At 45.8% G+C, this 14,013-nt stretch overlaps 1 protein-coding gene across 1 annotated transcript; it reads right to left on the bottom strand.

The window, feature by feature from the left end:
* Positions 1–2,878: 2,878 nt before the first annotated feature.
* On the bottom strand, positions 2,879–13,774 carry LOC145339593 (14-3-3 protein gamma-B-like). Its single transcript, XM_080184089.1, has 3 exons — positions 13,627–13,774; positions 9,481–9,611; positions 2,879–5,006 (listed from the first exon to the last, which is right to left on the bottom strand). The coding sequence occupies exons 1-3, from the start codon at positions 13,772–13,774 to the stop codon at positions 4,350–4,352; spliced, it is 936 nt and encodes a 311-aa protein (XP_080040215.1). The 3' UTR covers positions 2,879–4,349.
* Positions 13,775–14,013: the final 239 nt, after the last annotated feature.

Raw genomic sequence — 14,013 nt, 5'->3', positions numbered from 1 at the left:
TTCCCTCACTGGCAGCATTCAGCCAGCAATGGCTCTTGCTGGTACAGAGTAAAGTTCCTTAGCTGTAGTACATTCTGTTGTAGTGCACCATCAAGATCTCCTCATTTGCTGCACACTCTTAGCATGTTTCTGATGTGCTACAAAAGGATAAGGAGCAGGAGGTGGCCATCTATTCTCTCAAGCTTGCACTGCCATTCAAGATCATAGTTGGTGGTTTTACCTCCACTTACTCATCTGTGATAACCCTTGGTTTTTTTTGTGTTCAAAAAGGACTGAGTGAGTGAGTGAGTGAGTGAGTGAGTGAGTGAGTGAGTGAGTGAGTGAGTGAGTGAGTGAGTGAGTGAGTGAGTGAGTGAGTGAGTGAGTGAGTGAGTGAGTGAGTGAGTGAGTGAGTGAGTGAGTGAGTGAGTGAGTGAGTGAGTGAGTGAGTGAGTGAGTGAGTGTGTGAGTGTGTGAGTGTGTGAGTGAGTGAGTGAGTGAGTGAGTGAGTGAGTGAGTGAGTGAGTGAGTGAGTGAGTGAGTGAGTGAGTGAGTGAGTGAGTGAGTGAGTGAGTGAGTGAGTGAGTGAGTGAGTGAGTGAGTGAGTGAGTGAGTGAGTGAGTGAGTGAGTGAGTGAGTGAGTGAGTGAGTGAGTGAGTGAGTGTGTGAGTGTGTGAGTGTGTGAGTGTGTGAGTGAGTGAGTGAGTGAGTGAGTGAGTGAGTGAGTGAGTGAGTGAGTGAGTGAGTGAGTGAGTGAGTGAGTGAGTGAGTGAGTGAGTGAGTGAGTGAGTGAGTGAGTGAGTGAGTTTTTTTTTTGCACACAACAAAGCACCAACTCGATACCTATGTACTGCATTGACAACAGTAAATAGCCTTGGTAACTCTCTGCCACTCAGTTACATGAAAATACACAACAGAAAAAAGAGCAGAATCCTTCAGCTGATCAGCAACTACACAATCCCAGCTCAAGTCAGAGCCCAACCATCAAACTGGCACTGAAAACTACCAACCTTGATCTGAGGTTTTGCCTTTGTCCTGCAGAAGCACACTGACTATCACTACCTCAAACCAGAAGCAATCATGCGCTCACCATGACACTGAACAACAAGTTGCTTTGCTTGAAATGCACATCGTGAGCTTATGACCTGAAAGATATCTACCTTGTTGTGGTCAGTGCAGCTGTGACTACACACTCCAGTAATGTTCATGGCAGCAGATCAGTGACCCACAACTGCCTCACTGCTGGAAATGGGGGCTAGTTCATCATTCCAAGTGCAGGAAAACATTCAAACTCTCTTCTGAGACATGTCTAAACAGAGAGACAAGGCCATCATTACAGCAATAGCCAGGAACATCAAATCACTATTACTACTTGCAGTGGATGTTAGAAATTTCATGCTCCATATTGTATCTGTGACCAGTTTACTGTCTCATTCACATGACTGGGGAACCATGAATTTGCCAAACCAAGCTCTTCACAACCTAAGGATGGAATACTATTGCAAGCATGTTGCTAAGCAACAATTTCCAGGGATACACTCCACATCAATGGAGTGAAGGAGACTTGAATCCTTACCAAGCAAGTGAGATCCAACCAATACAATAGGTCTTAATTACAGGAGCCAAAAACCATCTACACCTGAGTTAGATAGTGAAATTAATGTTCAAGCACAAGTTACCACTGCTGGGATTCTCAAAGAATTATCTTGCATTGATATAGCTTCTTCCCCATCCTTAGGGCATTTACAAGAATTGCATCACCCCAATAGCATTATTGCAGAGGCAAGTGTTTCACCACATCAAATTCCTACAAATTGGAATGAAATCAAATAAACGCACTGTGGTGATGCCAGTTGAGATGTATCAGCAAAGATCATTTGTGATTGCATCTTCCGCATGCAAGAGTTTAACCATCTCATCCAAGACGTTGCAGTTGTACAGTGAAAAAGCAATTCAATGTAATCTGTTCATATCCCGCAGCCCCCAACCGTCCAAGTTTCAACTTCTGACAAGCACTGCACCCAGCTGTGCACCCTCTATCCAGACGCTACTGTTGGAATGTTCCCCACCAGACTGGACGAGTGCAGCCAAAAAACAGTCGCTGCACTCGCTACCATCCAACACAAAGCAGGCAGCTTTATTGGCACCCTATCCATCAGCTTCAGAGTATTACAGCACAGAAAGAGACCCTTTGACTCATGTCTGCGCCAGCCCCTTGGTTTCCCCCTCAATTCTATTTCCCAGCACTTGGTCGATGACATTGACTGTTCATCCAAATGCTTCTTAAATGGAGATAAGACTCCTGCCTCTACCCATTCCACTGCACACCCCCTGAGCTTTTTCAAGTATCGAGTTCCAGTTCCCACTGCCATTTTCAGTTTTTCCTCAAATCCCTTCTATTCTCCTGGGCTTTGTGCAGCATGTCCAGTGCAATCTCAGGTTCCCTCAGTAATCCCACAACATACCCCCCCAGGCTTACAGGGAGTACATGCTGCATTGAGCACTCTGCAAGGCCCCCCCCCACCCCCAGATAGATTATTCAGGTTGCAAATCCTACTGCGAGGAATTGCTGGCACGGTGTAGCATAGCAGAGCGGGCAGCAATCTTTGGCCAGACAGAATTGTGGATGCAACAGAAAAGCACCAGCCGATGATCTTGGCAGATTGGCAAGGCAGATACCATATGCCCCTAAAAGGAGAACAATGAACCTTAAACATGGCTTGGGAATCAAGGCCACCACCGCTGGGTGAGGCGATGGCACAGTTACCCTGACCAAAACACACCACCTTCTACCCACTCCCTTCCCATCCCCCAGAATCGGCTCCGAGGACCCTCGGCCCCGAATCTCTAACGACGCTGCGACGCGAACGACGACTGAAGAGGCACGCTACAGAAGCGGTAGAACTGATTTGCGATTTTATTAGCCTGTGTGCGACTACATAAATGACTCACATTCAAGATATTCCATTACCGATAAAACCGCCAAGGAACACTCCCGTCGGGGGAAGGAGTCTCCCCCGTCGATACACTGACCAGAGTTAAAATAATCAAGTCACTTTTGCTCAAACTGTTGAAGAGTTCACTGCGTAACATGACAAGAAGCACAAACAGAAGCCTCACGCTAACAAGATCAGGTAAAAGCTCCTACACTGGTAATAATTTCACTATAACAAAACACCAGACATTAAGATTAAGCTAGAACATTGGTGCTTTCGACAGATCAATTATCATAATCGCGTGTCGCTGTAGTTAACGTCCGTAACAGACAAATTAACCGTTACGACCGTTTGGAGAGAGCGGACTCTGGCAAATCAGTTACGTTTGAAGACTAGTATTTTTGCCTTAAGAATACATCACACCTATAAGTTAATAAATCTGAGCTACTGTTTAAATACGTCACCAGCATGCACAATATTGGAGCATAATAATCATATTACACTTGATTAGACAGCATAATAGGCAAGTGCGTTTCTTTTTCTTTTATTAAAAAAACACAAACAAGCTGCTTGAAGACCAATTCCCATTATTTGTCTTTATGAAATCTGCCTCTGATTCAGCCTGACCTAAAAAAATTATCCCGTATTTCCAGTAACGTAGAGGAGGGGGAGGGCTAAAAGTAAAACTAGTCGTGATCCAAAACGGCACCGGTTAGAGACGGCAGGTCCCAAATATCCAATTGTTCGTGTGCCGATTGGTGAAGAAAAAAAAAAGTGCTTCAAACAAACAAACAAACAAACAAACAAAAAAAAAGTAATACATTTGCCAGTGGGTTTAAACTAGACCTCGAGGTCTGGTAGATCCGCAAATTTATTTTGACAATTTGCCCCTAAATGTGGGCACTAATTATGGATCGAAAGAATCTATTTGGAGGACCTGAGCCATGATTTATTTGTTTTGGGGGGGGAGCACGTTTAGATTTAAATTAATTTTAAATAAATTTTAAATAGGCAAACTGAAATTAAAGATATTTAATACTGTATTTTCGTTAATACTTCCGATTATTTTTATTTTTTTAAATTTCAGAACAAAACGGTGGAGGTTACTGAAACCACAAGAGCAATTTTTAATGTGCAGACCTCATCATTCAAGTTTTTGCATCAGTCTAGCTTTACGTTAAATGAAACAACTCCACTGATTTTAACTACAGAACAGTCCAAATGCCGGTGTGGCTCCCGTTCCGTAACAGCACAGCCAAGTCTGACTTTCCGCTAGTGGTGTTTTGGCAAATGTCGAGGATGTGTCAACAGGGCGCAGAGTGAAGGGAGGGAGTAACCTCAAGCTCTCCCGCCCCCACCCCACCCCGCGTGGAAAAAAAAAGACTGCGGTCGCAGCTGCAGCAGCCAGTTTCCCCCTCCCCCCCTTCCCGGGGCTTAATTGTTCCCTTCCCCGCCCTCGTCATCCTGCTGGTCGCTCGTCCAGAGCGTCAGGTTGTCGCGCAGCAGCTGCATGATGAGGGTCGAGTCCTTGTAGGAGTCCTCGTTCAGGGTGTCCAGTTCCGCGATGGCGTCGTCGAAGGCGGTCTTGGCCAGGTGGCAGGCCTGCTCGGGCGCGTTCTGGATCTCGTAGTAGAAGACCGAGTAGTTGAGGGCCAGGCCCAGCCGAATGGGGTGCGTGGGCTGCATGTGCTCCTTGCTGATCTCGTGGGCCTCGCCGTAGGCCTTCTCCGAGGACTCCACCACCGTGGCGCGCTTCTCGCCAGACGCTACCTCCGCGAGGTAGCGGTAATAGTCCCCCTTCATCTTCAGGTAGAAGACCTTGCTCTCGTACTGCGTGTCGCTGCAGTTTTTGATCAGGTAATTGTCTAAGAGGTTGAGCACATCTTGGCACACAGACTCTAGCTCCTTCTCGATCTTCTCTCTGTAGGCCCGCACCATCTCGATCTTCTTCTCGTTACCATCCGCGGAGGTCTTCTGCTCGATGCTGCTGATGACTCTCCAAGACGAGCGCCTGGCCCCCACCACGTTCTTGTAAGCGACAGACAGAAGGTTCCTTTCTTCGTTGGAAAGGGCTTCGTTCAGTTCTGTTACCTGAGGGAAGGCACAAAAACTGTATTAGCGAGGGGGGAAAATAAATACATAGCAGCACAATCAGAACAGATCGAAGCTAATCGGAAGAAAAAAAAACACAAGGGGGAGAGCGGAGGACGATTCTACCCGGCAAGTCACGATCAGGAATGCGCAGCTTGAAAGGCTAACAGATACAACTAACTTTAGAAAGGCAATTGCAGGAATAATTACGCGGCTTAAGATAGAGGACGTCAACGGGGCCAAAGGGATAACTCTTTCAAAGAAAAAAAGTCGGCCAAACTCAATGGGTCTCCTGTAATTCTAACAAGCCAGTCCCCCTCTAACCCGTTGAGTAAGCTGCTCTCACACACCACATCAGAGCGAGCAGAGGACGGAGAGGAAGTGCCCCTCGTGACCCCCAATTTTAGTAAGATGCACACGATCCTGTCCTGTTGTAAATCGGAGTAGAAAGAAAATTCTGCCTGTGTTTCACAGAAAAATAAATGAACACAGAGAAACAATCAGGGGTTCAAACAGAATGCCAATTAAACTCTCATCTTCAATGTTCACAGAGAAACACATCATTCGGTCAACCAGCTTATTCTCTTCCAGACTAGAGGCAATCCTAACCGCAGGTATTTAGAATCCTTTACCTCCTTTTCTTCAATCCCTTATCTCACACATTTCAGTCTGTCTACACTCCTTGTACATTCAACATCTTTTTCTCCTCACAGATGCTGCCAGACCTGCTGAGACTTGAGCACTCTCTCTTTTGACTCCGTATACATTCCGTTATCTTGCGTGCCTCACGAATTAAAACCATTTCTCCTGCTCCCTGTCTTGCATTTAATCTTAGATCGATGCCCCTTGGAAAAAAGTGCACCTTGTGGGCAAACGTTTAGAGAAAATCTCAAAAGATCTACTGCACCCTCTACCTCCCACGCATTTTCTTTTTAAACCCAAATCTGGTTTGTAAAGGGGAAACAAGTTTTGGACGGCAGCTCGGATTTCTCAACTGGAAAACAGGGGTGTCTAAATCCCCCAGTTACTCCATTCCAATCAGGCCAACTTTTGGGGTAAGGAATGCCCTACAGCAACAAGGGAAGATGCTTCTGCTCTGGATACCCGGTCTGGTGGTGGGACTGGCAATTAGTGCGTTGACTTGAATGCTTACAAGGAGGGCTGAACACAAGATATTGTGCAGTCCGGCTCATTAGTTATACAACCATGGAGCAACACTGAGAATCTCGTGGCAGGACATGCTGCGGAAAGCCCCTCCTCCAGCTCCAACATTCCAGATGCCATCTTTGAACGGCACCCGTTCACACTCTGCACTGTGACTCCACCACGTCTCCTGCCTGCCCTCACCAACTCCACGCCCACCCCAGTCAGTCTCACCCCTCCGTAGTGCCCAGCGTTGGTGTTGGTGTCTCAATGATGGTAGGAAGGAAGGAAGGCAGGCAAAAAACAGCATCTGCTGACCTCAAAGTCCAGGAAGTCGTACACATCACACACTTACAGTTGCAAAAGCGAACATTCTAAATCCTCTCTTTCGGGAGAGGGTTTGGGATCTCTCATCTGGGTTGCAGAGGAATTTGGAGTGAGACGGTAAAGATTTAGCAGTCGTGGTCCACGTAGATACCAATTATATCATGAGAACAAGGATAAAAGGTTCTGCTGAGGGAACACGAGCAGCTCGGGGCTAAATTAACACAGAACCAGAAAGGCAACAGGAACGCACGGTGGTTAGCACTGCTGCTTCACAGCTCCAGGGTCCTGGGTTCGATTCCCAGCACGGGTCACTGTGAGTGGAGTTTGCACATTCTCCTCGTGTCTGCATGGGTTTTCTCTGGGTACTCCGGTTTCCTCCCGCAGTCCAAAGACGTGCGGGTTGGGTTGATTGGCCGTGCTAAAGAAATTGCCCCTTAGTGTCCTGAGATGTGCAAGTTAGAGGGATTATGGGATATGGGGGTAGGGCTGGGTGGGATTGCGGTCAGTGCAGACTCGATGGGCTGAAGGACCTCTTTCTGCACTATAGGGTTCTATGATTCTAAGTGTGGGTTAGGTTGATTGGCCACACTAAGAAATTGCCCCCGAATATCCAGGGATGTGTAGGTTAGAGGGATTAATGGGTATAATATGTAGGGATATGGGGATAGGGCCTGGGTGGGATTGTGTTCAGTGCAGATGGGCCAAAGGGCCTCTTTCTGCACTATAGGGTTCTACAATCTATGTAATGATCTCTGGCTTAGTATCTGAACCACAAGCTAATTGGCACAGGATCGATAGATTCAAGAGCTAAGTATGTAGTTCGAAAGGTGGGTGTAGGAGAAATGAGTTTGAATTCATGGGACATTGGCACCAGTATGATTCAGGTGAAGATCGCCCCATCAGAAAAGTTCTCCTCTTCTCCAGTACTGGTGCCAGAGTCCTAGAGAATCCACAACTAGTGCTGTAGATAGGGCTTTAAACTAAGTAGACGGGGCAAGGGTTTAGTTGCATGGAAAAAAAGATGCAACTTAAAAACGTTATGATGAAGAAGATTTGTTACCAGAAATTAAAAGGAAGAGACGGAACAACTGAACAACATTTTGTAACTACTGGAGTAGGGAAATTGAAAATAGAACATAAAGGCTCTGTATGTCTGTCTGAATGCAGAAAGCATTTGGAATCAAATTAACAAATTAACACAAATAGATTCAAAGGAGTAGGATTTGGCCGTGATTACTGAGACGTGGTTACAAGGAGACCAGGTCTGGGAGATGAATATCTCAGGATACCCAGTCTCAGAAGGATAGACAGAAAAAGGAGGTGGTGTACCTTTGCTAGTGAAGGGAGGGATCAGGGCTGTATTGGGAAATGGTATACGCGCTAGAGATCGAGATGTGGAATCAGTCTGGGTAGAAATAGCAGAAGAAAGTCGACCCTGGGAGTAATTTGTAGGTCTCTGGTTGTTCCGCGATGGGGCACAGTATAAACTGGGAAGTACTGGGGGCTTGTAAGAAAGGTGCTGCAATCATCATGGGTGATTTTAATATGGAGTAATCAAATTAACAAAAGGTAGCTTCAAAAGGAGAGTTCACTGAATGTATTATCTCTTGGAGAATATACTGTGGAGCTTATCTAAACGGAGGGGGACTTTGGTGCAGAGGGATCTGGGTGTCCTTATGCATGAGCCACAGGAAATTGATGTTCAGGTACAGCAGGTAATAATGAAAGCAAATGGAATTTTAACATTAATAGCTAGAGGGAGACAGTATAAAAGGACTGTTGCTGCAACTCTCCAAGGCATTCGTGCAGCTGGGAGTACAAGTTTGGTTCCCTTACTTGAAGGGTGTTGTGGCAATACAGACTGGTCAGAGGAGGTTCACTAGATTGATTCCAGAGATGTGGGCCTTGCCTCGAAAGATTGAGCAGTTTAGGCCTATACTCTTGAATTTAGAAGACCTTGGAGATCTAATTGAGGTAGATGGTAAAAGATATTGACAGAGTAGACGTAGAATGAAGACTTCCTGCTTTAAGGCAATCAAAGTTTATAGTTTTACAATAAGGGGTAGCAGATTTAAAACCGAGATGAGAAACTCCTTTCGAAGGGTGGTGAATCTTTGGAATTCACTACCTCGGTGCAGTGCATGCTGGGACATTAATTTGTCGATCTCTTCAAATTAATGGGTTGAAGGGTCATGGAAACGGGCAGGGAAATGGAGTTAAGACCGAGACAAGATCAGCCAAGATCGTATCGAATGGTGGAGCAGGTTTGAGGGGTTGAATGGACTATTCCTGCTCCTGGCTCTTACGTTCGTTTGGAGGGAAAGATTCCAGTGGCTGCGTTCACAGGACAAGAACGTAAGAAATAGGAGCAGGAGTAGGCCGTCTAGCCCTTCGAGCCTGCCCCGCCATTCAATAAGATCGTGGCTGATCTGTCATGGCTCAGTTCCACGTTCCCGCCCTCTCCCCGTAACCCTTAATCCCCTCGCCTATCAAACACCTATCAACCCGCGTCTAAAATATATTTAAGAGGTTCGAGTGTGGTTCCCGACCTGTTGCCTTTAAACCACCACGGAGGACCGAGATTCCAGACTAATTTCCCACCATCTGGCTCCCATCAACCTTGCTTCCCCTGTTTGTCTCTACTCCACCCAGTCTGACTGTACAAGGCAGACATTCAGCCCGTTACCTGCACGTTTGTTGAAACAACTTTCCTACGATTCTATTAATTAACCCAATTTTCCTGCTCTTTTCACCCATCCCTCAAAGACTTTGAAAGACGTTTTGGAAAGATATTCAAAGAGCAGAGTCGGTCATTGAATCCGCTGCTTCCTCTTCAGGAAGTGTATTAAATATCAGAGGAATATTTTGCCTGAACTCGTTTGATTCTTTTAACAATCATCTTTAAACCGTGGCCTTTGATTCCCAACCCTCACGCTAACAGAAGCGGTTTCACTCTATAACCTCTCGTCCAAATCTTTTACAATGCTGAACATCTCTACCAAACCTTGTCGTAACCTTGTCTCCAGCAAGATCGGTACGAACATTTCCAGCTTTCGTGTAACTGGCCTCCCTCGAGACACTGGCCAGCAATTCTCCATTTAATCAGCCAAACAGTCTTGGCGAATGGTGAAGAGACTGGGAGGCAGGAAGCGAGCAGAAACTTGCAGTTTCAGGTCCCAAACACCATGGCAAATCTGAATAGCAAGCAACCCAAATGCAGGAAAATGCGATCAGAATGAAAATTGGATGATCTAAAAGCCCAATCCCAGGATTAAAACTGGACACAACCTACAATTTTCCAATTACAGAACGTACCCCTAGAGCCTGTGGATTAACAGTAAAGTCACTGCAGAAAAATTCCAAAACTAACCCATTGTAAAACATTCCATTACAATGGATCAACCTTTCAAACCACGGACTATTGGGCTACAGGCGCAAAAGTAGACCGTTCAGCCCCTCCAGCGTGCTGTCATTCAATAATATTGTGGTTGGTCTTTCAAGTTGCACATTTCCATCCACCCCGAAGATTCCTTTGTCAACAAGACTCTTAACTACCTCTGCCCAAAATATTCAGTGACCCCGCTTCTGAGGCAGACTGTTAGAGAGTCATACAGCCCTCAAAAAAAAAAATTCTCATCTGCCCTAAAAAGGGCACCTCTCAGCCAGAACTTCCCCAAAAACAAAAATAGGGAACATCATTTCCAAGTCCACTTTGTCAAAACCATTCAGGATCTTTTTCACTTCAATCAAGTCACCCCACTGTTCTAAACTGGAAACAAGCCCAACCTTTCCTTGTAAGACAGCACAATCACTCCAGGTAAACCTCCTCAGAACTGCCTCCAATGCATTTACAGGCTGCTTAAGACACCAAAACCCCACACAGTATTCGATGTGCGGTTTCACCAGTGCCCTGTATATCTCAGGTATAACAGCCTTACTCTGGGTCCAATTCCTCTCAAAAGGATAGCTTTTCATTGGCGTTCGTTATTACGCGCTGTATCTGCTTACAAATGTTTCGTAACGCGTGAAAGCGCCTCGATCCTTCAAGCTCAGTATTCATTCGCCAAATACTCTGCCTTTTAATTCTTCCTGCCAAAATGAACAACTTCACATTTTCCCATATTATGCACCATCTGCCAGATTTTTGCCCACACGCTATTTATATCCATTTGAAAATGCCAAGTTTCTTTTGCAACATACTTTACTACCTATCTTTGTAAATTTAGCTTCCACGCCTTCGCTCCCCTCATCCAAGTCATTAGTGTAAATTGTAAAAGTAGAGGGCCCAGCACAGACCCCTGTGGGACTCCAACGTCACACATCCTGCGCCAATCAGAAAAAAAAGACCCGTGAACGGATGCTGTGTCCTGCCAGCCAATCTTCAATCTGGGCTAATGTATGACAACTCCAACACCACGATCCACGAGTCCAAAGATGTGCGGGTTAGGTTGATTGGCCATGCTAAGAAATTGCCCCTTAGTGTCCAGGGTAGCAGAGGTTAGTGAGTATAATACGTAGGGATATGGGGGTAGGGCCTGGGTGGGATTGTGTTCGGTGCAGACTCGATGGGCCGAAGGGCCTCTTTCTGCACTGCGGGGTTCTATGATCTATGACCGTAAGCTTTGACTTTCCACAATAACCTCTGATGTAGCACCTTATCGAACGCTTTCTGGAAATCCAAGTACAGTACATCTACTGGCTCCCCTCTATCAAAAGCGCACAATTCTAAGAACCCTAATAAATAGGGAAAACCCTGTTCAACCTTTCATAAAACCATATTGACACTTGCCAATTATTTCACACAAGTGCCCAGCAAAATCACTTCAATGATCGATTGTAACTCCTGCCCCGTGACAGCTATCAGACTAACCACCGACAGTTTCCCGCCGCTCTCCCTCCTTTGATGGGAGTTACATTTACTACTTTCCGATCTGACGGAACCTTTCCAGAGATCTAGCAAACTTTGGAAAATTAACACCAACACATCTACAACCTCATTCCCCACCTCTTACGCGGATGAAGTTCACCAAGACCAAAAGGACTCGTCAGGCCACAACTCCGTCCATTTGCTCAGTACTGTTTCCCCAGCGACTGCAAGTTCACCAAGTTCCCCTCTCCCTTCCACCCTAATTTAGACATCACTGGAATGGGTTTTGTAGCCTCAAACAAAATCTGTTCATTGCAGCCACCATTTCCTTCTTATCTACTACTAACTCGTTATTCTCTAGAGTAAGACAAACGTTTACTTTACTTGATCTTTTCCTTTTTAAATATCTTTCTAGCGAGCTCCCTCTCGGTTCCTTTCTCCCGATTGATTTTTTTTGTATTCACTCGCTACTTTTCTTTATATTCTGACCAATCTGATCTGCCACTCACCCCAGCATATTTATAGGCTCGAGCTTAATGCTTTGCTCAAATTCTTCCGTTAACCACAGATGGTGGGTCCTCACTTTAGAATTATTCTCCACAGCAGGAATACACTTAGAGAATTCTAAAATATGCCCTTAAAAAGTGTCTGCCAGTGCTTCTCTGCAGATCTATCCGCCTGGGTGTCCCGGTTCACTTCACCTTTTATGCTCATGTAGTTGCCCTCGTTAAAATACGAGACTGGAATTCTCCAGCTCTTCCGCTCACAGCTCCAGCATCACTACCAGCGAGAATGGACAATTTGCCCCAAAGCCAAATCTCCGTTCGTCGCAGCAGGACCGGAGAGCTGCACTCTCGTGGCAGTCCAACAGGATACAGAATAAGGAGTTTCAGTATTGACCTTCAAGTCCTGGTTAAAGTTCACTCACGATCGCTGCATCTGGTGCAAAACAGTGCGGCCTCCTTCAAAAGTACATCAGAGGTGAAGAACAAACACAAAGAGGGGAAATCCTAAGCCAGTAACTTGCCCAAATCTCAACTATCCACAGTTCCCTAACCTGTCTGCACCAGAACCTTGTGGGCATAAATCAGCTTAGGAGTCATAACATACCTAAGAAATAGGATCAGGAGTAGGCCATCTAGCCTGCCCCACCATTCAATAAGATCATGGCTGATCTGAAGTGGATCAGTTCGATTTTCCCACTTTCTCCCCATAACCCTTAATTCTCTTGTCTATCAGAAACCTATCTAACCGTGACTTAAATATATTCAGCGAGGCAGCCTCCACCACTTCAACGGGCAGAGAATTCCAGAGATTCACCACCCTTTGAGTGAACAAGTTCCTCCTCAACTCCGTTCTAAACTGCCCCCCCCCACCCTTATCTTGAGGCTGTGCCCTCTAGTCCTGTTATCCTTTCTAAGCAGGAAGAATCTCTCTACCTCAACCCTATCCATACCTTTCATTATCTTATACGTCTCTATAAGATCCCTCCTCATCCTAAACTCCAATGAGTACAGACCCCAGTCTGTTAAATCTCTCTTCATAGTCCAACCTCCTCATCTCCGGTATCAGCCTAGTGAACCACCTCTGCACTCCCTCCAAGGCCAATATATCGTTCCGCAAGTGCGGTGACCAAAACTGCACACAGTACTCCAGCTGCAGCCTCACCAGTGCCCTGTACAGTTGCAGCAAGACCTCCCTGCTTTTATATTCTATCCCCCTCGCTATAAAGGCCAACATTCCATTCGCCTTCTTGGGGGAGTCACCTACACCCCCACCTGGAACCCCATCGTGACCCATCTGATGAATGCGGCAATCACCTCAAAAAAAAAGAATATCTTGCTTCCAACAACAACGCAGCAAAGGACCAACCAGAGCGGACAACGGCTCTTTCCTACATTAGAAAGGTAACTCCACTTCAACACGTGGGCTGTGAGGCACTTGTAGATATCCTGAACCCGTGAAATGTGCTGTATGGTTTCCAGTTCTCTCTTTTTCATTCAAGTTCGTACAATCTCAAGCTACGATTACTTCCTGCGCACTCAGTCTGAACTGATTTGTTGACAGCCGATTGGCCTTCTCAACTAACGTTGCAAACAAACTTTAAAAAGTGGATTGAACCCGGGTGTCCTGCTGAAATCAGCTCCATGATAAAATGCCCCAGGATGGGCAAACACGTTACAACTGTTATACACGACAGCGCCGATTACTGTAGTGTGTTTTACTGCTCAGTGCGTCAAATACACATCTACAGATGTTCAGAGGAATGAGTGTGGCCGTTACAAGTTCGGATTATCTGATCGTTTCGACGTTGCTGTTTGTGGGAGCTTGCTACGTACAAATGGGCCACCACATCACAGCACTGAGTCCACTTCACTAGAATATCATTGGCTGTAAAGTATTTTGGGATGTCTGGGTACCAGATAAACATCCGAGTCTTTAATACTAAACACCACAGACTTACATCAATACTGTAAAAAAGTTACTGTGAAAGTTCCCTTGTCATCACAGCCCTGACTCTATGGATGAGGGGGAATTTTAACCACAAGGTTAGCTTGGAGAAGCTGGGAGTGTTCAACTCGGAGCAAAAGGAGTTTGAGGGGACATTTAGAGGATGATGCACCTAATCAGCACATCTTTTTGACTGTGGGACAAAACCAGAACGGCTGG

This window comes from Carcharhinus amblyrhynchos, unplaced genomic scaffold (assembly GCF_965287045.1).
Source record: "Carcharhinus amblyrhynchos unplaced genomic scaffold, sCarAmb.v2.hapA scaffold_557, whole genome shotgun sequence".
Classification (NCBI taxonomy): domain Eukaryota; kingdom Metazoa; phylum Chordata; class Chondrichthyes; order Carcharhiniformes; family Carcharhinidae; genus Carcharhinus; species Carcharhinus amblyrhynchos.
This window is presented reverse-complemented; position numbering and strand designations above follow the sequence as displayed.

What these genes read in the sequence shown, in the direction of transcription:
- LOC145339593 (XM_080184089.1), bottom strand. Translation starts at nt 13,774, where the DNA reads ATGTTTATCTGGTACCCAGACATCCCAAAATACTTTACAGCCAATGAT. An exon ending in CGATCAGATAATCCGAACTT is followed by an intron (nt 9,612 to 13,626) that starts GTAACGGCCACA and finishes CCTGCCTCCCAG; the next exon opens with TCTCTTCACCATTCGCCAAG. An exon ending in GGAGACAAGGTTACGACAAG is followed by an intron (nt 5,007 to 9,480) that starts GTTTGGTAGAGA and finishes GCCTTCCCTCAG; the next exon opens with GTAACAGAACTGAACGAAGC.